At 37.2% G+C, this 24,752-nt stretch overlaps 1 protein-coding gene and 7 non-coding genes across 8 annotated transcripts in view; 7 read left to right on the top strand and 1 right to left on the bottom strand.

The window, feature by feature from the left end:
* LOC142350959 (uncharacterized) overlaps window positions 1–24,752 on the bottom strand; it is a 215,280-nt gene that overhangs the window by 177,338 nt on the left and 13,190 nt on the right. Inside the window, exon 5 of the mRNA XM_075402986.1 lies at window positions 14,397–14,612. Within this exon, the coding sequence (XP_075259101.1) occupies window positions 14,397–14,612 (216 nt within the window). The remainder of the gene's footprint in view (window positions 1–14,396; window positions 14,613–24,752) is intronic.
* Trnas-uga (transfer RNA serine (anticodon UGA)) lies at window positions 4,136–4,217 on the top strand. The gene has a single exon. It is a non-coding gene; the product is annotated as a tRNA-Ser (tRNA).
* Window positions 5,593–5,674, top strand: Trnas-aga (transfer RNA serine (anticodon AGA)). Its single transcript has one exon. It is a non-coding gene; the product is annotated as a tRNA-Ser (tRNA).
* On the top strand, window positions 6,593–6,674 carry Trnas-aga (transfer RNA serine (anticodon AGA)). The gene has a single exon. It is a non-coding gene; the product is annotated as a tRNA-Ser (tRNA).
* Window positions 7,596–7,677, top strand: Trnas-aga (transfer RNA serine (anticodon AGA)). Its single transcript has one exon. It is a non-coding gene; the product is annotated as a tRNA-Ser (tRNA).
* On the top strand, window positions 8,598–8,679 carry Trnas-aga (transfer RNA serine (anticodon AGA)). Its single transcript has one exon. It is a non-coding gene; the product is annotated as a tRNA-Ser (tRNA).
* Trnas-aga (transfer RNA serine (anticodon AGA)) lies at window positions 9,607–9,688 on the top strand. Its single transcript has one exon. It is a non-coding gene; the product is annotated as a tRNA-Ser (tRNA).
* Trnas-uga (transfer RNA serine (anticodon UGA)) lies at window positions 11,893–11,974 on the top strand. The gene has a single exon. It is a non-coding gene; the product is annotated as a tRNA-Ser (tRNA).

Raw genomic sequence — 24,752 nt, 5'->3', positions numbered from 1 at the left:
CTGTCTTAAAAATGTCAACGATAGTATTGTTGACTTTACCTATAAAGAATCAACAGTCTTGAACTAATCTTTCTACATGGGTGTTCATTTGCAGGAGAGAAAAAGATACAAACCCTCAGAACGGAGAGAAAACTGTTAGCACGTAAAAACTCTATCAAAATAAAGCACGGAGTAGTGAAGCAGTCATGGCCGAGGGGTTAAGGCGTCTGACTAGCAATCAGATGGAATCTTCCCGCGCAGGTTCGCAAGCTGCGGACTGCGTATTTTCTTGTACTCTAGTTTAGATCACTCATACACATGATTTCTTAAAAATTCAAATTCTCTTGAATCCAACGATTTCTCCCCTTTATTCATCCCAGGATTTCAATTCCAGCCTGATTTGAAGCTGGGAATATGAAAATTGAAAGCACGTGCTATATCGACATAATGGTTCACTAAAAAATAATGGTAAACAACACTACAAAATGACGAAGCACAATAGATCTCAATTGTCAAGCTTATTTTAGAATCTGACAGTGAAATTTGTTCATTGACCCATCCGGATGTTTGTTCTGGCCGACTTTATTGGGGGGCAGGCACTATATACTCAATTATGGTTTTTTTGTTCTGTCAATCTTCGCCGATCGATAAATTTGTCGGAGAGGGTCGTAAGTGTTGTCATAAGAACCTGTCCAGTGTAGAATATATAATACGAAGACATTTTAAGAAATTTGTATTTTTCACGGAGTTATCGAGGTTTAACGTTTTGTGAAAATTCAACTTATTCTCCCTGTTTTTATTCAGATTTTCCGTATTCCTACGCAATTGTGGCCGATTTTTGTTTTAATAAACTATTTTCAAATAGTCAACGATAGTGTTTTTGTTTAGTCTTTTCCTCTAAAGATTCAACAGTCTTGAACTAATCTTTTGGTTAACCTGTACCCAGAACTGCGGCACAATTGTTTTGCTACCTTATAAATTAAGGGGCTGTAACAGGTAATATCCCGAAGTGCAAAATCATGGAGAACTATATGATGGAGAATGCAAATCATGTCACCGTCTACACCTATAGAGAAAAGGTAGACATTCGAATTGCTTTTACTGCATGGGTGTTCATTTGCAGGACAGAAAAAGATACAAACCCTCGGCACAGAGAGAAAACTGTTTGCGCGTAAAAACTCTATCAAAATCAAGCACGGGGTAGTTAAGCAGTAATGCCCGAGTGGTTAAAGCGTCTGACTAGCAATCAGATGGAAGCTTCCCGCGCAAGTTCGCAACCTGCGGACTGCGTAGTATCTTGTACCCTAGTTTAGATCAGCCATACTCTAAATGAAAATTCATTTTTTCTTGAATAAAACAATTTCTCCCCTTTTTTTCACCCCAGGATTTCAATTCCAGCCTGATTTAAAGCTGAGAATACAACAATTGAAAGCATGTTATATCGAACATAATGTTTCACTACAAAATAATGACGAAACCACACTTCAAAATGCCGGAACATAATAGATCCCAATTGTCAAGCAAATTTTAGAATCTGACAGTGAAATTTGTTCATTGACCTCTCCGGATGTTTGTTCTGACCCATTTTAGTGGGGGCGGGCAATATATACTCAAATATGAGGTTTTTTGTTCAGTCAATTTTCACCGATCGACAAATTTCATGGAGAGGGTCGTAAGTGTTGTCATTAGAACCTGTCCAGTGTAGAATATATATAATACTAAGACTTTTTAAAAAATTTGTATTTTTCACGGAGTTATCGAGGTTTAACGTTTTGTGAACAATTAACTGATTCTCCTTGTTTTTATTCAGATTTTCCGTATTCTTACGCAATTGTGGCCGATTTTTGTTTTAATTAATTATTTTCAAATAGTCAACGATAGTGTTTTTGACTTTTCCTCTTAAGATTCAAAAGTCTTGAACTAATCTTTTGGGTAACCTGTCTCCAGAACTGCGGCACAATTGTTTTTCTACCTTTTAAATTAAGGGGCTTTAACAGGGAATATTTCGAAATGCAAATCATGGAGAACTATATGATGGAGAATGCAAATCAAGTCACCGTCTACACTGATTGAGAAAAAGTAGACCTTCGAATTGCTTTTACTACGTGGGTGTTCATTTGCAGGACAGACAAAGATACAAACCATTGGCACAGAGAGAAAAACATTCTCGCGTAAAAACGCTATCAAAATAAGTACGAGGTAGTCAAGTTGTCATGGTCGATTGGTTAAGGCGTCGGAGTACAAATCAGATGGGATCCTCTCGCGCAGTTTCGAAACCTGCTGACTGCGTAGATTCTTGTACTCTAGTTTAGATCAGTCATACTCATGATTTCTTGAAAATTCAACTTTTCTTGAATCAAACGATTTCTCCCCCTTTAACTCACCCCAGGATTTCAATTCCAGCCCGATTTGGAGCTAGGAAAATAAAATGGAAAGCACGTGCTATATCGACATAATGGTTCACTAAAAAATAATGGTAAACAACACTACAAAATAACGAAGCAAAATAGATCTCAATTGTCAAGCTTATTTTATAATCTGACAATGAAGATTGTTCATTGACGCATCCGGATGATTGTTCTGGTCGACTTTATTGGTGGCAGGCACTATATACTCAATTATGGTTTTTTAGTTTAGTCAACTTTCGCCAATCGATGAAATTATCGGGGAGGGTCGTAAGTGTTGTCATTAGAACCTGTCTAGTGTAGAATATAAAGAACAAAGACTTTTTAAGAAATTTGTTTTTTTTTCATGGAGTTATTGAGGTTTAACGTTTTTTTTGTTCATTTAACTGATTCTCCTTGTTTTTATTCAAATTTTCCGTATTCTTAAGCAATTGTGGCCAATTTTTGTTTTAATTAATTATTTTCAAATGATTTCTTGAAAATTCAACTTTTCTTGAATCAAACGACTTCTCCCCCTTTTATTCAAAGCAGGATTTCAATTCCAGCCTGATTTGGAGCTGGGAATATAAGAAATGAAAGCACGTGCTATATCGACATAATGGCTCACTAAAAAATAATGGTAAACAACACTACAAACTGACGAAGCACAAAAGATCTCAATTGTCAAGCATATTTTAGAATCTGAAATTGTAATTTGTTCATTGACGCATCGGGATGATTGTTCTGGTCAACTTGATTGGTGGCAGGCACTATATACTCAATTATGGTTTTTTAGTTCAGTCAATTTTCGCCGATCGATAAAATTATCGGGGAGGGTCTTAAGTGTTGTCATTAGAAGCTGTCCAGTGTAGAATATAAAGAACAAAGACTTTTTAAGAAATTTCTTTTTTTCATGAAGTTATTGAGGTTTAACGTTTTTTTGTTCATTTAACTGATTCTCTTTGTTTTTATTGAGATTTTCCGTATTCTTACGCAATTGCGGCCGATTTTTGTTTCTATAAATTGTTTTCAAATAGTCAACAATAGAATTGTTGACTTTACCTCTAAAAATTCAACAGTCTTGAACTAATCTTTTGTTTAACCTATCTCCAGAACTGCGGCACGATTGGGTTCTTAGCATTCAAATTAAGGGTCTTGAACAGGGAATATCCCGAAATGCAAATCATGGAGACCTATATGATGGAGAATACAATTCATGTCACCGGCTACACTGATAGAGAAAAAGTAGACCTTCGAATTGTTTTTACTACGTGGCTGTTAATTTGCAGGACAGACAAAGATACAAACCCTCGGCACAGAGAGAAAAATATTCTCGCGTAAACACGCTATCAAAATAAGTACGAGGTAGTCAAGTTGTCAAGGTCGATTGATTAAGGCGTCTGACTACAAATCAGATGGGATCTTCCCGCGCAGTTTCGAATACCTCTAAATGCGTAATTTCTTGTACTCTAGTTTAGATCAGCCATATTCATGATTTCTTTTGAAATTCGCGGATATTCAACTTTTCTTGCATCAAACTATTTTCATCCTTTTTTAATTCAGCCAGGATTTCAATTTCAGATTGAGTTCAAGCTGGGGTTTTTAAGTTACGTGTTCCAAAATGCAAAATTCAACTCTGGTCAAATTGTTTGTCACATTATCCAGGTCCTTTATATTCGGAACAATTAGGTGTTCCTAATGGACGAATTTCAATATCAAGGCTGGTTCCGGTCTAATCGTTGGTTTCTGTGCTCAACAAAATTGTTAGTCAAGCAGTCATGGCCGAGTGGTTAAGGCGTCTGACTTGAAATCAGATGGGATCATCCCGCGCAGGTTCGAATCCTGCTGGCTGCGTAATTTCTTATTTTCTAGTTTAGATCAGCCATACTCATGATTTCTTACAAATTCAACTTTTCTTGAATCAAACGATTTCTCTCCCTTTTATTCACCCCAGAATTACAATTCCATCCTGATTTAAAGCCGGGAATATAAAAATTGAAAGCACGTGCTATATCGAACATAATGGTTCAATACAAAATAATGACAAAACTACTCTACAAAAGGACGAAGCATAATAGATCTCAATTTTCAAGCACATTTTAGAATCTGAAAGTTAAATTTGTTCATTGACCCATCCGGATGTTTGTTCTGGCCGACGTTAGTGGGGGCAGGCACTATATACTCAATTATGGTTTTTTTTCTGTCAAATTTTGCCAACCGATAAATTTATCGGGGAGGGTCGTAAGTGTTGTCATTAGAACCTGTCCAGTGTAGAATATATAAAAAGACTTTTTAAGAAATTTGTAGTGTTTTTGCTTAGTCTTTTGCTCTAAAGATTCAACAGTCTTGAACTAATCTTTTGGGTAACCTGTATCCTTGCTTACGGGAAAGTGCGTAAAACTCCATAGGGGTTATGTACAACAACAAACCAAATGTAAGTTTTCGGTAGTCTTTTTGATTGTCATGCCCTTAGTTTCGTTTAGAAAAAAAACAGGTACATTTGACGGACAGAGTTTGTTGTGCTCATAGGAGCAAGACCTCTATAATTGGATTCAAGCAGGAAAACAGTTCGCTCAAGGCGATTAAAACTAGGGATTAAAACTAGGTTGAATGAGGACTGATTGCCTCTCAGCAAAGTATCAATGGGGACAATAATGGACAATAATGAAATATAGACAGTGACTCAATCAGGTATAAATTTTGGACTCAATCAGGCCTTATTGATGGCAACATGTCTTGACGCTGGCCACCCATCGCGTGTTAACGAAGCACTCTCGAAGAAATGGAGGTCTGCAATTGAGGCAGAATATAATTCTTTGTTGGAGAACAAAGTCTGGAAGTTACAACAATACCAGAAGTTGTAAAAGCGCTCAAGGGGATACCTCAATGCTGTTTTAGAGCAACTTGAGGGATTCAAAAAGGAGGATCCAAACGCGGATAAAGTCTATTGCAGACTACAGCGTAGTTTATACGGACTCAATCAGGCCGGAATTGCTATCTAGTAAGGGGCTTTAACAGGGAATATCCCGAAATGCAAATCAAGGAGAACTATATGATGGAGAATGCAAAGCATGTCACCGTCTACACTGATAGAGAAAAAGTAAACCTTCGATTTGCTTTTACTATGTGGGTGTTCATTTGCAGGACAGACAAAGATACAAACCCTCGGCACGGAGAGAAAACTGTTAGCACGTAAAAACTCTATCAAAACAAAGCACGGAGTAGTCAAGCAGTCATGGCCGAGTGGTTAAGGCGTCTGACTAGAAATCAGATGGGATCGTCCCGCGCAGGTTCGAATCCTGCTGACTGCGTATTTTCTTGTACTCTAGTTTTGATCACTCATACACATGATTTCTTAAAAATTCAAATTCTCTTGAATCCAACGATTTCTCCCCTTTATTCATCCCAGGATTTCAATTCCAGCCTGATTTGAAGCTGGGAATATGAAAATTGAAAGCACGTGCTATATCGACATAATGGTTCACTAAAAAATAATGGTAAACAACACTACAAAATAACGAAGCAAAATAGATCTCAATTGTCAAGCTTATTTTATAATCTGACAATGAAGATTGTTCATTGATCCATCCGGATGTTTGTTCTGGCCGACTTTATTGGGGGCAGGCACTATATACTCAATTATGGTTTTTTTGTTCTGTCAATTTTCGTCGATCGATAAATTTGTCGGAGAGGGTCGTAAGTGTTGTCATAAGAACCTGTCCAGTGTAGAATATATAACACAAAGACATTTTAAGAAATTTGTATTTTTCACGGAGTTATCGATGTTTAACGTTTTGCGAACATTTAACTTATTCTCCCTGCTTTTATTCAGATTTTCCGTATTCCTACGCAATTTTGGCCGATTTCTGTTTTAATAAATTATTTTCAATAGTCAACGATAGTATTTTTGACTTTTCCTCTAAAGTTTCAACAGTCTTGAACTAATCTTTTGGGTAACCTGTATCCAGAACTGCGGCACAATTGTTTTGCTACCTTATAAATTAAAGGGCTTTAACAGGGAATATCTCGAAATGCAAATCATGGAGAACTATATGATGGAGAATGCAAATCATGTCACCGTCTAAACTGATAGAGAAAAAGTAAACCTTCGAATTGCTTTTAATAAGTGGGTGTTCAATTGCAGGAAAGACAAAGACACAAACCCTCGGCATGGAGAGAAAAATCTTAGCACGTAAAAACTCTATCAAAATAAAGCACGGAGTAGTCAAGCAGTCATGGCCGAGTGGTTAAGGCGTCTGACTAGAAACCAGATGGGATCTTCCCGCGCAGGTTCGAATCCTGCAGAATGCGTAAATTCTTGTACTCTAGTTTAGATCACTCATACACATGATTTCTTAAATATTCAAATTTTCTTGAATCCAATGATTTCTCCCATTTTATTCACACCAGGATTTCAAATCCAGCCTGATTTGAATCTGGGAATATGAAAATTGAAAGCACGTGCTATATCGACATAATGGTTCACTAAAAAATAATGGTAAACAACACTACAAAATGACGAAACACAATAGATCTCAATTGTCAAGCTTATTTTAGAATCTGAAAGTGAAATCTGTTCATTGACCCATCCGGATGTTCGTTCTGGCCGACTTTATTGGGGGCAGGCACTATATACTCAATTATGGTTTTTTTTGTTCTGTCAAATTTCGCCGATCGATAAATTTGTCGGAGATGGTCGTAAGTGTTTTCATAAGAACCTGTCCAGTGTAGAATATATAATACAAAGACATTTTAAGAAATTTGTATTTTTCACGTAGTTATCGATGTTTAACGTTTTGCGAAAATTTAGCTTATTCTCCCTAATTTTATTCAGATTTTCCGTATTCCTACGCAATTGTGGCCAATTTTTGTTTTATTAAATTATTTTAAAATAGTCAACGATAGTGTTTTCGACTTTTCCTCTTAAGATTCAAAAGTCTTGAACTAATCTTTTGGGTAACCTGTCTCCAGAACTGCGGCACAATTGTTTTTCTACCTTTTAAATTAAGGGGCTTTAACAGGGAATATCCCGAAATGCAAATCAAGGAGAACTATATGATGGAGAATGCAAATCATGTCACCGTCTACACTGATAGAGGAAAAATAAACCTTCGATTTGCTTTTAATATGTGGGTGTTCATTTGCAGGACAGACAAAGACACAAACCCTCGGCACGGAGAGAAAACTGTTAGCACGTAAAAACTCTATCAAAATAAAGCACGGAGTAGTCAAGCAGTCATGGCCGAGTGATTAAGGCGTCTGACCAGAAATCAGATGGGATCTTCCCGCGCAGGTTCGAATCCTGCTGACTGCGTAAATTCTTGTACTCTAGTTTAGATCACTCATACACATGATTTCTTAAATATTCAAATTTTCTTGAATCCAACGATTTCTCCCATTTTATTCACACCAGGATTTCAATTCCAGCCTGATTTGAAGCTGGGAATATGAAAATTGAAAGCACGTGCTATATCGACATAATGGTTCACTTAAAAATAATGGTAAACAACACTACAAAATGACGAAACACAATAGATCTCAATTGTCAAGCTTATTTTAGAATCTGACAGTGAAATCTGTTCATTGACCCATCCGGATGTTTGTTCTGGCCGACTTTATTGGGGGCAGGCACTATATACTCAATTATGGTTTTTTTGTTCTGTCAATTTTCGCCGATCGATAAATTTGTCGGAGAGGGTCGTAAGTGTTTTCATAAGAACCTGTCCAGTGTAGAATATATAATACAAAGACATTTTAAGAAATTTGTATTATTCACGTAGTTATCGATGTTTAACGTTTTGCGAACATTTAGCTTATTCTCCCTAATTTTATTCAGATTTTCCGTATTCCTACGCAATTGTGGCCAATTTTTGTTTTATTAAATTATTTTAAAATAGTCAACGATAGTGTTTTCGACTTTTCCTCTTAAGATTCAAAAGTCTTGAACTAATTTTTTGGGTAACCTGTCTCCAGAACTGCGGCACAATTGTTTTTCTACCTTTTAAATTAAGGGGCTTTAACAGGGAATATCCCGAAATGCAAATCAAGGAGAACTATATGATGGAGAATGCAAATCATGTCACCGTCTACACTGATAGAGAAAAAGTAAACCTTCGATTTGCTTTTAATATGTGGGTGTTCATTTGCAGGACAGACAAAGACACAAACCCTCGGCACGGAGAGAAAACTGTTAGCACGTAAAAACTCTATCAAAATAAAGCACGGAGTAGTCAAGCAGTCATGGCCGAGTGGTTAAGGCGTCTGACTAGAAATCAGATGGGATCTTCCCGCGCAGGTTCGAATCCTGCTGACTGCGTAAATTCTTGTACTCTAGTTTAGATCACTCATACACATGATTTCTCATAAACTCCAATTTTCTTGAATCCAACGATTTCTCCCCTTTATTCACCCCCGGATTTCAATTCCAGCCTGATTTGAAGCTGGGAATATGAAACTCGAAAGCACGTGCTATATCAACATAATGGTTCACTAAAAAATAAAGGTAAACAACACTACAAAATGACGAAACACAATAGATCTCAATTGTCAAGCTTATTTTAGAATCTGGCAGTGAAATTTGTTCATTGACCCATCCAGATGTTTGTTCAGGCCGACTTTATTGGGGCAGGCACTATATACTCAATTATGGTTTTTTTGTTCTGTCAATTTTCGCCGATCGATAAATTTGTCGGAGAGGGTCGTAAGTGTTGTCATTAGAACCTGTCCAGTGTAGAATATATAAAACAAAGACTTTTTAAGAAATTTGCATTTTTCACGGAGTTATCAAGGTTTAACGTTTTGTGAACATTTAACTGATTCTCCTTGTTTTTATTCAGATTTTCCGTATTCTTACGCAATTCTGGCCGATTTCTGTTTTAATAAATTATTTTCAAATAGTCAACGACAGTATTTTTGACTTTTCCTCTAAAGATTCAACAGTCTTGAACTAATCTTTTGGTTATCCTGTACCCAGAACTGCGGCACAATTGTTTTGCTACCTTATAAATTAAGGGGCTTTAACAGGAATTATCCCAAAAAGCAAATCATGGAGAACTATATGATGGAGAATGCAAATCATGTCACCGTCTACACTGATAAAGAAAAAGTAAGCCTTCGAATTGCTTTTAATAAGTGGGTGTTCAATTGCAGGAAAGACAAAGACACAATCCCTCGGCATGGAGAGAAAAATCTTAGCACGTAAAAACTCTAAAAACTCTATCAAAATAAAGCACGGAGTAGTCAAGCAGTCATGGCCGAGTGGTTACGGCGTCTGACTAGAAATCAGATGGGATCTTCCCGCGCAGGTTCGAATCCTGCTGACTGCGTAAATTCTTGTACTCTAGTTTAGATCACTCATACACATGCTTTCTTAAAAATTCAAATTTTCTTGAATCCAACGATTTCTCCCCTTTATTCACCCTAGGATTTCAATTCCAGCCTGATTTGAAGCTGGGAATATGAAACTTGAAAGCACGTGCTATATCAACATAATGGTTCACTAAAAAATAATGGTAAACAACACTACAAAATGACGAAACACAATAGATCTCAATTTTCAAGCTTATTTTAGAATCTGACAGTGAAATTTGTTCATTGACCCATCCGGATGTTTATTCTGGCCGACTTTATTGGGGGCAGGCACTATATACTCAATTATGGTTTTTTGGTTCAGTCAATTTTCGCCGATCGATAAATTCATCGGAGAGGGTCGTAAGTGTTGTCATTAGAACCTGTCCAGTGTAGAATATATAATACAAAGACTTTTTAAGAAATTTCTTTTTTCACGGAGTTATCGAAGTTTAACGTTTTGTGAATATTTAACTGATTCTCCTTGTTTTTTTTTCAGATTTTCCGTATTCTTAAACAATTGTGGCCGATTTTTGTTTTAATAAATTTTTTTCAAATAGTCAACGATAGTATTGTTGACTTTACCTCTAAAGACTCAACAGTGTTTGTTGAACTAACTTTATGGCTAACCTATCTCCAGAACTGCGGAAAGATTGGGTTGTTAGCATTCAAATTAAGGGTCTTGAACAGGGAATATCCTGAAACGCAAATCATGGAGATCTATATGATGGAGAATGCAAATCATGTCACCGTCTACACTGATAGAGAAAAAGTAGACCTTCGAATTGCTCTTACTACGTGGGTGTTCATTTGCAGGACAGAGAAAGATACAAACCCTCGGCAGAGAGAGAAAAATATACTCGAGTAAAAACTCTACCAAAATAAGTACGAGGTAGTCAAGTTCTCATGGTCGATTGTTTAAGACGTCTGACTAGAAATCAGATGGGATCTTCCCGCACAGTTTCGATTCATGACTGACTGCGAAATTTCTTAAACTTCAGTTTAGATATGCCTTGTTCATCTTTTCACGGATGTTCAACTTTTCTTGCATCAAACGATTTTTATCCTTTTTTAATTCAGCCAGGATTTCAATTTCAGATTGAGTTCAAGCTGGAGTTTTAAATTACGTGTTCCAAAATGAAAAATTCAACTCTGGTCAAATTTTTTGTCACATTATCCAGGTCCTTTATATTCGGAACAATTAGGTGTTCCTAATGGACGAAAGGCAATATCAAGGCTGGTTCCGGTCTAATCGTTGCTTTCTATGCTCCAAAAATATTGTAATCAGTCGCTGACTTCTTTAAAATAAACTTTTACCACATTTTGCTTCTTTGTGTTAACTACAGAACAGAGCATATCACTCTGTTGACAGACAGACTTTCTAATGACAGGCTTTCTAGGGAATTTCAAAGAAAACCTACATAGTTTTTTGGCCAAAATCCAAGGTACTTTTCATCAAACAAAATTAATTTTCAAATTAAACGATTATTTAATGAGCATTGCCACTTTCTGATTGTCTTCCTAAATGATTAAAACTTCATTGCTAATGTGTTTTCACAATTTAAGTAATAGTTTTCCGACTTTGATACCACAACCTTTCACAACAAAAATTCCAATTTTCGGACATTTTCCAACCTTTAAGGGTCTTTTTGTTGTTTTCTCACATTATTGACATGAAGGATATTACACTATTGGCTATTTAAAAGACAAAATTGAACAATGTAGACAGACAAAATTGAACAAATTTAAAAAGACAAAGTTGAACATATCAATTTTATCAGTGAATAGATTCTAGTTTTATTGGCGTCGACTTTAAGTAGTTTCTTGACAAAAATAAGATTGGATCTTCCCGCACAGTTTCAATTCATGCTGACTGCGAAATTTCTTAAGCTTCAGTTTAGATATGCCATGCTCATCCTTTCACGGAAGTTCAAATTTTCTTGCGTCAAACGATTTTCATCCATTTTAATTCAGCCAGGATTTCAATTTCAGATTGAGTTCTAGCTGGGGTTTTAAATTACGTGTTCCAAAATGCAAAATTCAACTCTGGTCAAATTTTTTGTCACATTATCCATGTCCATTGTTTTCGGAACAGTTAGGTGTTCCTAATGGACGAAAAGCAAAAGCAAGGCTGGTTTCGGTCTAATCGTTGACTTGTGTGCTCAACAAATTTGGTAATCAAGCAGTCATGGTCTAGTGGTTAAGGCGTCTGACTTGAAATCAGATGGGATCTTCCCGCGCAGGTTCGAATCCTGCTGACTGCGAAATGTCTTAAAAATCAGTTTAGATATGACATGCTCATCCTTTCACGAATGTTCAATTCTTCTTGCATCAAATGATTTTCATCCTTTTTTAATTCAGCCAGGATTTCAATTTCAGCTTGAGTTAAAGCTGGGGTTTTACGTTACGTGTTCCAAAATGGAAAAATCAACTCTGGTCAAATTTTTTGTCACATTATCCATGTCCATTATAATCGGAACAATTACGTTTTCCTAATGGACGAACAGCAATAGCCGGACTAGTTTTGGTCTAATCGTTGCTTTCTATGCTCCAAGAAAATTGTAATCAGTCGCTGACTTCTTTAAAATAAACTTTTACCACATTTTTCTTCTTTGTGTTAACTACAGAACAGAGCATATCACTCTGTTGACAGACAGACTTTCTAATGACAGGCTTTCTAGGGAATTTCAAAGAAAACCTACATAGTTTTTTTGGTCAAAATCCAAGGTACTTTTCATCAAACAAAACTAAATTTCAAAATAAACGAATATTCAATGAGCATTGCCACTTTCTGATTGTCTTCCTAAATGATTAGAACTTCATTGCTAATGTGTTTTCACATTTTAAGTAATAGTTTTTCAACTTTGATACCATACCTTTTCACAAAAAAATCCAATTTTGGACATTTTTCAATCTTTAAGGGTCTTTTTCTTGTTTTCTCACATTATTGACAGGAAGAATGTTACATTATTGGCTATTTAAAAAGACAAAATTGAACAATGTAGATAGACAAAATTGAACAAATTTAAAAAGACAAAGTTGAAGATATCATTTTTTTCAGTGAATAGATTCTAGTTTTATTGGCGTCGACTTTATGTAGTTTCTTGACAAAATTGCAGGTCTTAGCGTTTTCCAGTGGATGAAAAATTGAACATTTTAGTTTAGATGATATTCATTTTTTAATAGCTAAATTATGATTTTATTGTTCTTGGACACTGATTTTTAGCAGTTTTTTAAGACTTTTTCGTTGCTGACAGTTTTGTTGTACTTTTTAATCAAAAAAATATTCTGATTGCCTCCTATATTCAAAAAAAAATATTCAAAAGCCTCCTTTAGAGTTATAAAAGTTTTCATTTGATCGATAAAAATTTTCATGGCTTTGAAACCAAATATTTTAAAACTGTATAGACTTATTTTCAAAATTTCAATTTGCTGATCTTTTTGTCCACTTCTAAAATAATCTCACTAACTACAAGTGGAATAAAAACTTACTGGTGTTCAAGAAAAACACAATTGAACATATCTAAACTTTTTAGAGCATTTATTGTTTTAACGGCTTTGACATCGGGTTTTCAAAAAAAAAATTTTCGGTTACTGATTTTTGTCTACGTTTGTCGTACTTTTGTAGACGTATAACATTTTCTGAATAGTGAAAAACCTCAATGGTTTTCCTTGAAGAAACAAAAGAACCTATGTAGTGATTTCAGGCGATAGCTAATGTTTTCGACTTTGAAGTTCAATGTTTCTTAAAAACATTTAACTCGTCTCAGTGCTCAGACGTGACATATCACATTATTGGTGCTCAAAGAATGCGCAATTGATTATATCTGAGTTTTTACGGATTAGTTTATTGCTTTAACAGTTTCGACACCGTTTTCTCGAAAAACAATTGAAATTTTGTTTTTCTTCTATTTGTCGTGAATTCTGAATAGACACAAACCTATTTCAAAACTTTTCTTGGTTTACTTCATTTGAAATTATCTGTTTTTAGAAAACACAAACGTATTTTTTAATTTGACAGTTTTTGTTTTTTGTCTACTTGTTACCGAGTTTTATTAAAAACTGGTCCCTTGTTTTTTCTAGTAAAGTACAAATTTGCTTGTTTATTTTAATTTTTTGACGCCATAATGATTTTGTCATTAAGTAGCTTTTTGTCAAAAAAGACATTGAGGTTTAGGTGGAAATAATGTTTTTTGTGGTTAATTGATTTTGTTGTTTGTCTTGCCTTGCATTCTTAAGAATGCCAGGTCTCATCGGAGTTTAAAAGTTTTCGATCCCTTCCTCATTTATTAGACAATTAAAACGAAAACATAGATGAGCGGGGTTGGCCCATTATGTGCGAACGCACATTATCGAGTCCTCTTGTAATTAAATAAACTGTTTATCACAACAATGACCAAAATTATTAATAAAGACAGCTAATTTAATCCCACGGGCAGCCCGCCCATTACTTTCCAGTTTATCCTCAAGTTTTTCGACAACACTTCGTAGACAACAAAATTAATTTGGTTTTTAAAAGTATTTTTTCTGAAACATAGTATAGGTCAAACTGACTTACATTTGACAGACTAAATGACCCAATAAAATTACAATCAGCAAGAACAAACTCAACCAAACATGTTATGAAAAATAGTTTTGCAATTTTAAGTCTTTGAAAGTTTTTGTAAAAATTTTAAAATAACTTACATCACTGTACTTGATGGAGAGTCCGAGTCTGTTCAAGTCCAGATACATGAAAGATCCCTTTCTGGCTATGGTTCCGGATGACACTTGGAGGAATTCAGTTCTGTATGTCGTGTTGTGGAAGTCATGAGTGGTGAGGACTCCTGAGAGGTCTTTAATGTGTGCCATGTATCCCTGGACCATTATGGAGTAACCACCCGCCAGTTCTATTGTCACACTCTGGAACAAAAAATACATTTAAACAGTATGTACTGTAAATGAGCACACAAGAGAAAAAATCTAATAAATAAATCATTTTGTCTTCATTATCCATTTGTTTTTTTCATTTATCAAGTAAAGCCCTATTCCAAATAAGGACAACAAAAAATTAAACAAGACTGGAGTTGTTGTTTTGCAAAACGAACTTTCTTCGAGTTTACGGAAAGCCTCGCATTTATCTAGACCCAAAAAGAGTCAACCTTGCTTATGCTTGCACACAAAAGCATCTACTTGACAATGTGTTTAACATCAGTAAAAAGCTCGAAAATAAAGACTACAAAAAATTAGACGTAAACCTAAACATCGAGATAACATTTATGAAGGCAAAAAATTCTCCCCTGAAACCATGATAAAGCATTTTTTCCCCTTTTTCTTAAATCAAAATATGGAATCTTTGATAAAAGGCTGAAAGTAAAGTTGCAGTCAAGTTGCAGTTAAGACAGTGAAAATTGATTTCACTTCAACTACTGAAATTCTATGACGAAAATTCCGCGTTCCATGATATTCATTTATGCTTATAAACATTTAAAATAATATAAAACATAAACCAACTTACGTCGGATGAATTGTTCTCGAACGACAGGCGGGCAATTTTATTCATAGAGGGGAGTAGCTTAGAAAACTTGTATGGTTGAAAACAACTGCGCCCACAGGGATTCAAAACAACAACCTCCAGATTAAAAATCTCACTTCTTAATCACTTAATACTAAGACTTTAATTCTTCTCCGCTGTTTTATATTAGCAACAAACTTTATTTCTGAAATAAAGCGAAACATATCAATCAAAAATGAAGAACTAAAGCGTGAAAAATTCACTCAAAAAGTCAAAGAAATTTCAAAGACAAAAGTGCAAAAACGGTCAAGTAAAAATGTTCCAAAAAAGAGACATATTTACAATAATTGCCTCGAACTTTGTTCGAGAGAAATTAACAAATAATTAATAATTATGGTTCCTGCATAGTCCAATAAGGACAACATTACGCTAAAACGTCCTGTTCCCTGCTCTCTTTTTCTCTTTTTCTTATTATTCCTCACATTTTGGACTGAACTTTTTATGAGCACAATTAATCTTTGTTGACCGAGGTCACTTTCTTTGTGTCTGAAACTTTCACGTGGTCCTATAAATACAATTATTTTTGGTCAACCGACGGTCAACCTGAAGACATTGTTATATGAGAGCTTACACCCACACATACTTCAATGAGGCCGGAGTCTGAACTCTCAATCATTGGCGTGTGGTTTACACACATTACATATAATATTTGTTTTCACATAAACTTGCACGAAAAGATTGAATACGTTATTTTTAACGGCTTCCTTTGTCTACTTTGAAATTTTCTGCTCAATCGGACGATCATTACAAAACCGTACAACTTTTGAGAGAATATTATCGATGTTACAATTTAATCCTGCGGTCCATTTACTATACGCTCATCTGTCTTTTTGTTTTTTTCATATTTCGGGCAATCTATATGTTATTCGTCGTCAACATTGGAAATGTCAAGCCATTAAAACCAGTCAGCGAGGGCAATTTTACTGAACAAGGTTTTCTATTTTGGTTTTTCAGAGGAATTCCCCATGTTTAATTAATAAGCTCCCCTGTTTTACGTGTTTTGCGCACAATTGAACAAATAGATCAGCTAGTTTATACTTAGATAAAAAAAATGCGTGCAAGTACCTGACTGATACCATGTTCCTAATTACCAGGTTCCTGTACAAACTGAATAACGCGTCAGTAAAAAAAACAAGCTTCATATATCATAATTTTTAAGAGGACACCTCTGATCAGGCGAAACGGAAAGGAAAACTGTTATTTATTCTTCACACTTTTGTTTATTCACTAGAACAAATGGCCGTTCAAGAAATGTTCAGGTGACCTCAACTTTAAAACATTACAACAAACACAGTTGCGCGTCCATATGAACTTAAGAGCATACCAAACTAACGAAAAAATACTGTTACGATTTACAATAGCCTTTGATACAATGACCTTCAATGCAATCCGAGCAAGATGAGGAAAACAACGATAATTAACCACGTGCTGAAACCAAATATTCATAATTTCAAACGATATTATCACATTCACTTGGTCTTTTCGAGATTGAGATTCTTAAGCATAAAGCGTTATAATAAAGCATTTCTAGGCAAGTGATTCAATTAATGTTGCATCGCAACATTTGTTCCGCCGACAAATAGGTTAAGGATAAAATAGTCAAAGCATTAGGCACCAAAAGCATTATATCTCTCAAAAAATTTAGCAAAAAATCTAAAAGGGGAAACTTAAAGGGGAAGTTAAAAGCGGACCCCCCACTAGATAACACATCCCCCCTCATGTTATACAAGTTGATTAACTTGTATAACAAGGTTGATTTCTGAGACCCGGTAAAGTTATCTAGTGGGAGAAATATATCTCAAGGGTTACAAAAACTTTTTTTGTGAAACTTCGGGGAAAACAATCTCTTTCTCAGTTCTCGCGGAGAACTCGAAATTTTTAGTTCAGGTTTGCTCCCCCGAAGTAATAGCACTAAGTTCGCGCGCAAAAATTGGCCGCATTTTTTGAAGGGGGGATTAAGTGAAACCCGATTTCCCATATTTTGCGTTCTTTTAGTGTGTTTTTAGATTTCAGCACAGCAAAATCCACGAAAAAGACAAACGAAACTAATTCGAATAAAGACCAGCATCAAAAACACGAAAAAAAACGCCCTCAAAGGCAACAGCAAGTCAAAATGTCCAATTTTGAAATGCAGAAACAGTCGCGGGGATCACACCGCAGCGTTACTACAAGGTTTAACAATGAGGCTGAAAATATCATGTCAAAAGATCTAGACACCATTTCAGAAGCAGACATCAACAGGCTAAATCAGGTAGCGAAACTTCTCACCCCATAGCAGAATTTTCTGGTAACTTCGAACCAAGAACTTCAACAGAACTTGACGGAGGCGGAAGCACTGGACAATGACATTCTGGAGTCCGAGGAATTTAATGACAAGTTGACAAAGAACATTGATGCAATCAAACGCTTCACGAAACGTTTTGAGGGACCTTCAAAAGCAGCAGATACTTCAACGCCATCTACTTCAACGCTCTCCGATGCTATGAGGAACTCAGCCAACATCAAGTTACCAAAACTCAATCTGCCGGTTTTTTCGGGTAATTATATGGAATGGACTTCGTTCTTTGATTTGTTCAAAGGAGCAGTCATTGACAACAGTTCTCTTCAAGGAAGTCAGAAGTTGCAGTATCTGAAAGCATCTGTAAAGGGTGATACCGCCAAACTGCTTGCCTCGATACCAGTTACCGATCACAACTTCGACATTGCTATGAATACTCTGATAAACAGATATGAGAACAAGAGGATCATCATTCGCACACACCTGCATTCAATTGTTTCGTATCGATCACTGACAACCGATAATGCCAGAGACTTAGGAAATTTAATTGAAGCAATGGACGAACATCGACTTGCCTTGCAGAATTTGGGAGAATCAGTCAACAGTCAAGACATCTTTTTTGTTTACTTGATCAGTGAGAAGCTGCCTACCGAGACAAGAGAGCTGTCTTCAAAAGACAAGGAACCTCAAAGGTATGAAGAGCTCAGACTTTTCTTAGAGGAACGCGCACAAGCACTCGAGGCAACAGCGCCAAATGGAGTAGGAGCGACAAAAACTCAAATGAACGGGAACCAACGACATTTGCACACACATTTGGCGACTTCCGAGCAACAATGCGAATGTTGTGAAGAAACGCACGAAATTTTCAAATGCGGAAAGTTCAAGAAGCTTTCAGTAAGGGAAGGTGCAGAGCTAATAAAGGTTAGAAAACTCTGTTTCAATTGTCTGCGACCGGGACACAGATCAGAAGGTTGTGATGGATCGAAATACAAGCAATGTGGTAGAAAGCATTATACTCTTCTTCATCGTGAAAACATTCCCAACAGAAACACCGATCAGCAAACAACTAGCGGAACAACCAGCACTCAATCAAACGACAAACAAAAGAACAACGCTATAACAACAACAGCAATTGCAAAATCTAAGGTTGAAAACAAGTTCACAGGAGCTATGACTCAACGAACTTCAGAAGAAGTCTTTCCTCAAACCGCAATTGTTTCCGTTAATGTTCACAGCGAGACCATTTTACTTAGGGTACTTCTAGACTCAGCTTCACAAAACAACCTTATAACTGAATCAGCAGTACAAAGGTTACAATTGAAGAAGAAAAGCAGCAACACAAAAGTTTTTGGACTTGGTGGGACGGTTCAAGACAACAAAGGTCGCGTGGACCTTCTTATCTCATCAAGGAACAGATCGTCCAATGTCAATATTAGTGCGTCAATTTTGACAAAAATGACTGATAATCTGCCATCACGGTTCATTGGCACCAGCCAATGGGAAACAGTAAAGGAGTTGGAGCTTGCTGACCCAGACTTCAACAAGCCGCCATCAATTGACCTCTTGATCGGAGCATCTCATTATGAAGATATAATGATTGGGAACAATCGACTAAAAGAGCCTAACTGTGGAATAACATATAGGCTATCAATGTTCGGTTGGGTCGTTATTGGAAGGGAACAGACAGACAAAACCTATACAAACGATCTGCAGACTTTCTTTGCTTCTTCAGAGCCAGAAAATTTGCAGCGTTTTCGGGAAATAGAAGAATTTCCAGCAGGGCAGCTTTGGACAGCCGAAGAAAACGCTGCGATGATCACACGTGTTTTGCGCACAATTGAACAAATAGATCAGCTAGTTTATACTTAGATAAAAAAAATGCGTGCAAGTACCTGACTGATACCATGTTCCTAATTACCAGGTTCCTGTACAAACTGAATAACGCGTCAGTAAAAAAAACAAGCTTCATATATCATAATTTTTAAGAGGACACCTCTGATCAGGCGAAACGGAAAGGAAAACTGTTATTTATTCTTCACACTTTTGTTTATTCACTAGAACAAATGGCCGTTCAAGAAATGTTCAGGTGACCTCAACTTTAAAACATTACAACAAACACAGTTGCGCGTCCATATGAACTTAAGAGCATACCAAACTAACGAAAAAATACTGTTACGATTTACAATAGCCTTTGATACAATGACCTTCAATGCAATCCGAGCAAGATGAGGAAAACAACGATAATTAACCACGTGCTGAAACCAAATATTCATAATTTCAAACGATATTATCACATTCACTTGGTCTTTTCGAGATTGAGATTCTTAAGCATAAAGCGTTATAATAAAGCATTTCTAGGCAAGTGATTCAATTAATGTTGCATCGCAACATTTGTTCCGCCGACAAATAGGTTAAGGATAAAATAGTCAAAGCATTAGGCACCAAAAGCATTATATCTCTCAAAAAATTTAGCAAAAAATCTAAAAGGGGAAACTTAAAGGGGAAGTTAAAAGCGGACCCCCCACTAGATAACACATCCCCCCTCATGTTATACAAGTTGATTAACTTGTATAACAAGGTTGATTTCTGAGACCCGGTAAAGTTATCTAGTGGGAGAAATATATCTCAAGGGTTACAAAAACTTTTTCTGTGAAACTTCGGGGAAAACAATCTCTTTCTCAGTTCTCGCGGAGAACTCGAAATTTTTAGTTCAGGTTTGCTCCCCCGAAGTAATAGCACTAAGTTCGCGCGCAAAAATTGGCCGCATTTTTTGAAGGGGGGATTAAGTGAAACCCGATTTCCCATATTTTGCGTTCTTTTAGTGTGTTTTTAGCTTTCAGCACAGCAAAATCCACGAAAAAGACAAACGAAACTAATTCGAATAAAGACCAGCATCAAAAACACGAAAAAAAACGCCCTCAAAGGCAACAGCAAGTCAAAATGTCCAATTTTGAAATGCAGAAACAGTCGCGGGGATCACACCGCAGCGTTACTACAAGGATTAACAATGAGGCTGAAAATATCATGTCAAAAGATCTAGACACCATTTCAGAAGCAGACATCAACAGGCTAAATCAGGTAGCGAAACTTCTCACCCCATAGCAGAATTTTCTGGTAACTTCGAACCAAGAACTTCAACAGAACTTGACGGAGGCGGAAGCACTGGACAATGACATTCTGGAGTCCGAGGAATTTAATGACAAGTTGACAAAGAACATTGATGCAATCAAACGCTTCACGAAACGTTTTGAGGGACCTTCAAAAGCAGCAGATACTTTAACGCCATCTACTTCAACGCTCTCCGATGCTATGAGGAACTCAGCCAACATCAAGTTACCAAAACTCAATCTGCCGGTTTTTTCGGGTAATTATATGGAATGGACTTCGTTCTTTGATTTGTTCAAAGGAGCAGTCATTGACAACAATTCTCTTCAAGGAAGTCAGAAGTTGCAGTATCTGAAAGCATCTGTAAAGGGTGATACCGCCAAACTGCTTGCCTCGATACCAGTTACCGATCACAACTTCGACATTGCTATGAATACTCTGATAAACAGATATGAGAACAAGAGGATCATCATTCGCACACACCTGCATTCAATTGTTTCGTATCGATCACTGACAACCGATAATGCCAGAGACTTAGGAAATTTAATTGAAGCAATGGACGAACATCGACTTGCCTTGCAGAATTTGGGAGAATCAGTCAACAGTCAAGACATCTTTTTTGTTTACTTGATCAGTGAGAAGCTGCCTACCGAGACAAGAGAGCTGTCTTCAAAAGACAAGGAACCTCAAAGGTATGAAGAGCTCAGACTTTTCTTAGAGGAACGCGCACAAGCACTCGAGGCAACAGCGCCAAATGGAGTAGGAGCGACAAAAACTCAAATGAACGGGAACCAACGACATTTGCACACACATTTGGCGACTTCCGAGCAACAATGCGAATGTTGTGAAGAAACGCACGAAATTTTCAAATGCGGAAAGTTCAAGAAGCTTTCAGTAAGGGAAGGTGCAGAGCTAATAAAGGTTAGAAAACTCTGTTTCAATTGTCTGCGACCGGGACACAGATCAGAAGGTTGTGATGGATCGAAATACAAGCAATGTGGTAGAAAGCATTATACTCTTCTTCATCGTGAAAACATTCCCAACAGAAACACCGATCAGCAAACAACTAGCGGAACAACCAGCACTCAATCAAACGACAAACAAAAGAACAACGCTATAACAACAACAGCAATTGCAAAATCTAAGGTTGAAAACAAGTTCACAGGAGCTATGACTCAACGAACTTCAGAAGAAGTCTTTCCTCAAACCGCAATTGTTTCCGTTAATGTTCACAGCGAGACCATTTTACTTAGGGTACTTCTAGACTCAGCTTCACAAAACAACCTTATAACTGAATCAGCAGTACAAAGGTTACAATTGAAGAAGAAAAGCAGCAACACAAAAGTTTTTGGACTTGGTGGGACGGTTCAAGACAACAAAGGTCGCGTGGACCTTCTTATCTCATCAAGGAACAGATCGTCCAATGTCAATATTAGTGCGTCAATTTTGACAAAAATGACTGATAATCTGCCATCACGGTTCATTGGCACCAGCCAATGGGAAACAGTAAAGGAGTTGGAGCTTGCTGACCCAGACTTCAACAAGCCGCCATCAATTGACCTCTTGATCGGAGCATCTCATTATGAAGATATAATGATTGGGAACAATCGACTAAAAGAGCCTAACTGTGGAATAACATATAGGCTATCAATGTTCGGTTGGGTCGTTATTGGAAGGGAACAGACAGACAAAACCTATACAAACGATCTGCAGACTTTCTTTGCTTCTTCAGAGCCAGAAAATTTGCAGCGTTTTCGGGAAATAGAAGAATTTCCAGCAGGGCAGCTTTGGACAGCCGAAGAAAACGCTGCGATGATCACTTCAAGGAAACAACTAGAAGAAGCCCTGAAGGTCGCTTCATAGTGAAACTTCCCTTCAAGAACGAGAAAAAACCATTGGGAGATTCACTTCAACAAGCCCAAAAAACAACTCCGCAGTCTTCTATTCAGATTGGAAAGACAACCCGACCTTTATAAGAGATACGCATAATTCATTGGAGAGTTCTTTCATCTCGGACACATGGAGAAGGTTCCAACATCAGAACTTGTCAAGCCTGTTGAAAACTGCTACTATCTTTGTCATGATTGTGTGTTCAAGGAGTCAAGCACTACCACCAAGCTGAGGGTCGTTTTCGACGGATCTGCAAAGACGACAACAGGAGTATCTCTTAACGACAGACTCATGGTTGGACCCAAAAATTCCGAAAGACCTTTTCAGCATTCTTGTTCGATTTCGACTACACCAAGTAGCACTTTCTGCTGATATTGCAAAAATGTACAGGCAAGTGCAATTGGACAAAGAAGACAAATATTATCACCGATTATTGTGGAAAGATCCAAATTCAGAGGCGAATGAAACCTTTCGTATGACTCGGGTAACATACGGCATTGCTTCTTCGTCTTTTCATTCAATTCGACCACTGCAACTTCTTGCCGAAGAAACAACAAACAATAAACTTCGTTTGTCACTAACAACTAATATGTATGTGGATGATCTACTTACAGGATGTGAAGATTCAAAAGCCGCAGAGAAGCTCCAGGACGCCATTATTACGCTTCTTGCTTCAGCAGGTTTTGATATACGAAAATGGGTATCTAGCGACTCAAAACTTGTATCAAGACTAGCAGCCACTTTCAGAGAAACGGAAGACGAGAAGATAATTGAAAGCGAAGACTATGCCATTAAGACGCTTGGGATAAGGTGGAATCCAAATCCTGATCAATTTCGTTTCACAGTAAAACTTGACAAGGGAGCTTCGTTTACTAAACGGCAAATCCTCTCAGAAGTTTCACGTTTATTTGACCCACTCGGATGGCTATCACCAACGACTATTCAACACAAATCCTTTGTTCAACTGTTGTGGATGGACAAACTTAGCTGGGATTAACTTTTATCGAACCCAATTCTACAGCAGTACCTGCGACTTCGAGCACAACTGAAGGATCTTGAAAAAATTAGTCTTCAACGGAAGGTTCTCAAGCCAGCCAAGAAATCAGATTTGCAGTTTCACGTCTTTTGCGACGCTCCCACTACAGCATATGCTGCTGTAGTTTTCATCAGACAGGAGACAGACAATTTCATTGAAACAAAAATGCTTACAGCAAAGACAAGAGTTGCACCAATTAAATCAGTTTGTGAGCCAAGGTTGGAACTTTGTGCTGCCCTGCTAGGAGCTAAGCTTGTCGAAGCAGTGACAAATGCTATTAGCGATGAACGGTTTCCAAATCCAAAGGTTTTTGCGTGGTCAGATTCTACGGTTACAATTGCCTGGCTACAAGATTATCCGAGGAAATGGAAAACATTTGTCGCCAACCGAGTAGTCAAAATACAAGAAATTGCTCCAGGCAGTAGTTGGAAATATGTTCCAACAGAAGATAATCCAGCAGATTGTGCTTCAAGAGGATTAGCAGCAGCTGATCTGTTGAACCATAAGCTTTGGTGGAATGGACCAGAGTGGTTGCGGCAACCTAAAAACGCCTGGCCTTCACTTGACATTTTGTCACCTGCAGGAGAAAAGACTGAAAAAGAAGTAAAAGTACAATCTGAAAACGTGACAATGATTTCATCAAAAGAAGATAACGCAATTTTATTGATGATAACTCGGCATTCCTCAAAACACAAAGTTACAAGGATATTTACGTATGTCCAAAGGTTCATCAGCAGTATTAAGAGAAGAATTCAATCTTCAAAAGTGAAACAGCGGACAAAAAAATGTCGGAAAGCTTAAAAGCATGCTCTTCAACGCCAAAGGAAAAGACTGATAGCAATGAGTCTACGTCTCAACCCATGATTCGGACTTATAATTCAGTCTCCTTACAAGGGAAAGATTTATACGAAGGAAGACTTCGACTGTACAGCTTCATACAGCGAAACTTTCTTCATGAATACAAGATCATCAGGAATCAGCCCACTGAAGATGCAAGCAACAGCAGCAGAGATGCGACACAAAATTCGACATTCAGCCACGTAACAAATTCACTGGACCAGAGGGGTTTGGTGGTATAGGTAGGGCCGGGGGCCCAGGTAGTCTTGTCAGCACCGGGGGCGCAGGTGAAAATGCGAGCTCAGTTTCTACGGCCAATTCCTTAGGTACAGGTAGGGCCGG

The sequence above is a fragment of the Convolutriloba macropyga genome, chromosome 12 (assembly GCF_964194025.1).
Source record: "Convolutriloba macropyga chromosome 12, txConMacr16.3, whole genome shotgun sequence".
NCBI classification, from domain to species: Eukaryota; Metazoa; Xenacoelomorpha; order Acoela; family Convolutidae; genus Convolutriloba; species Convolutriloba macropyga.
The sequence above is the reverse complement of the archived record's forward strand: the minus strand, read 5'-3'. Positions and strand labels throughout refer to the sequence as shown.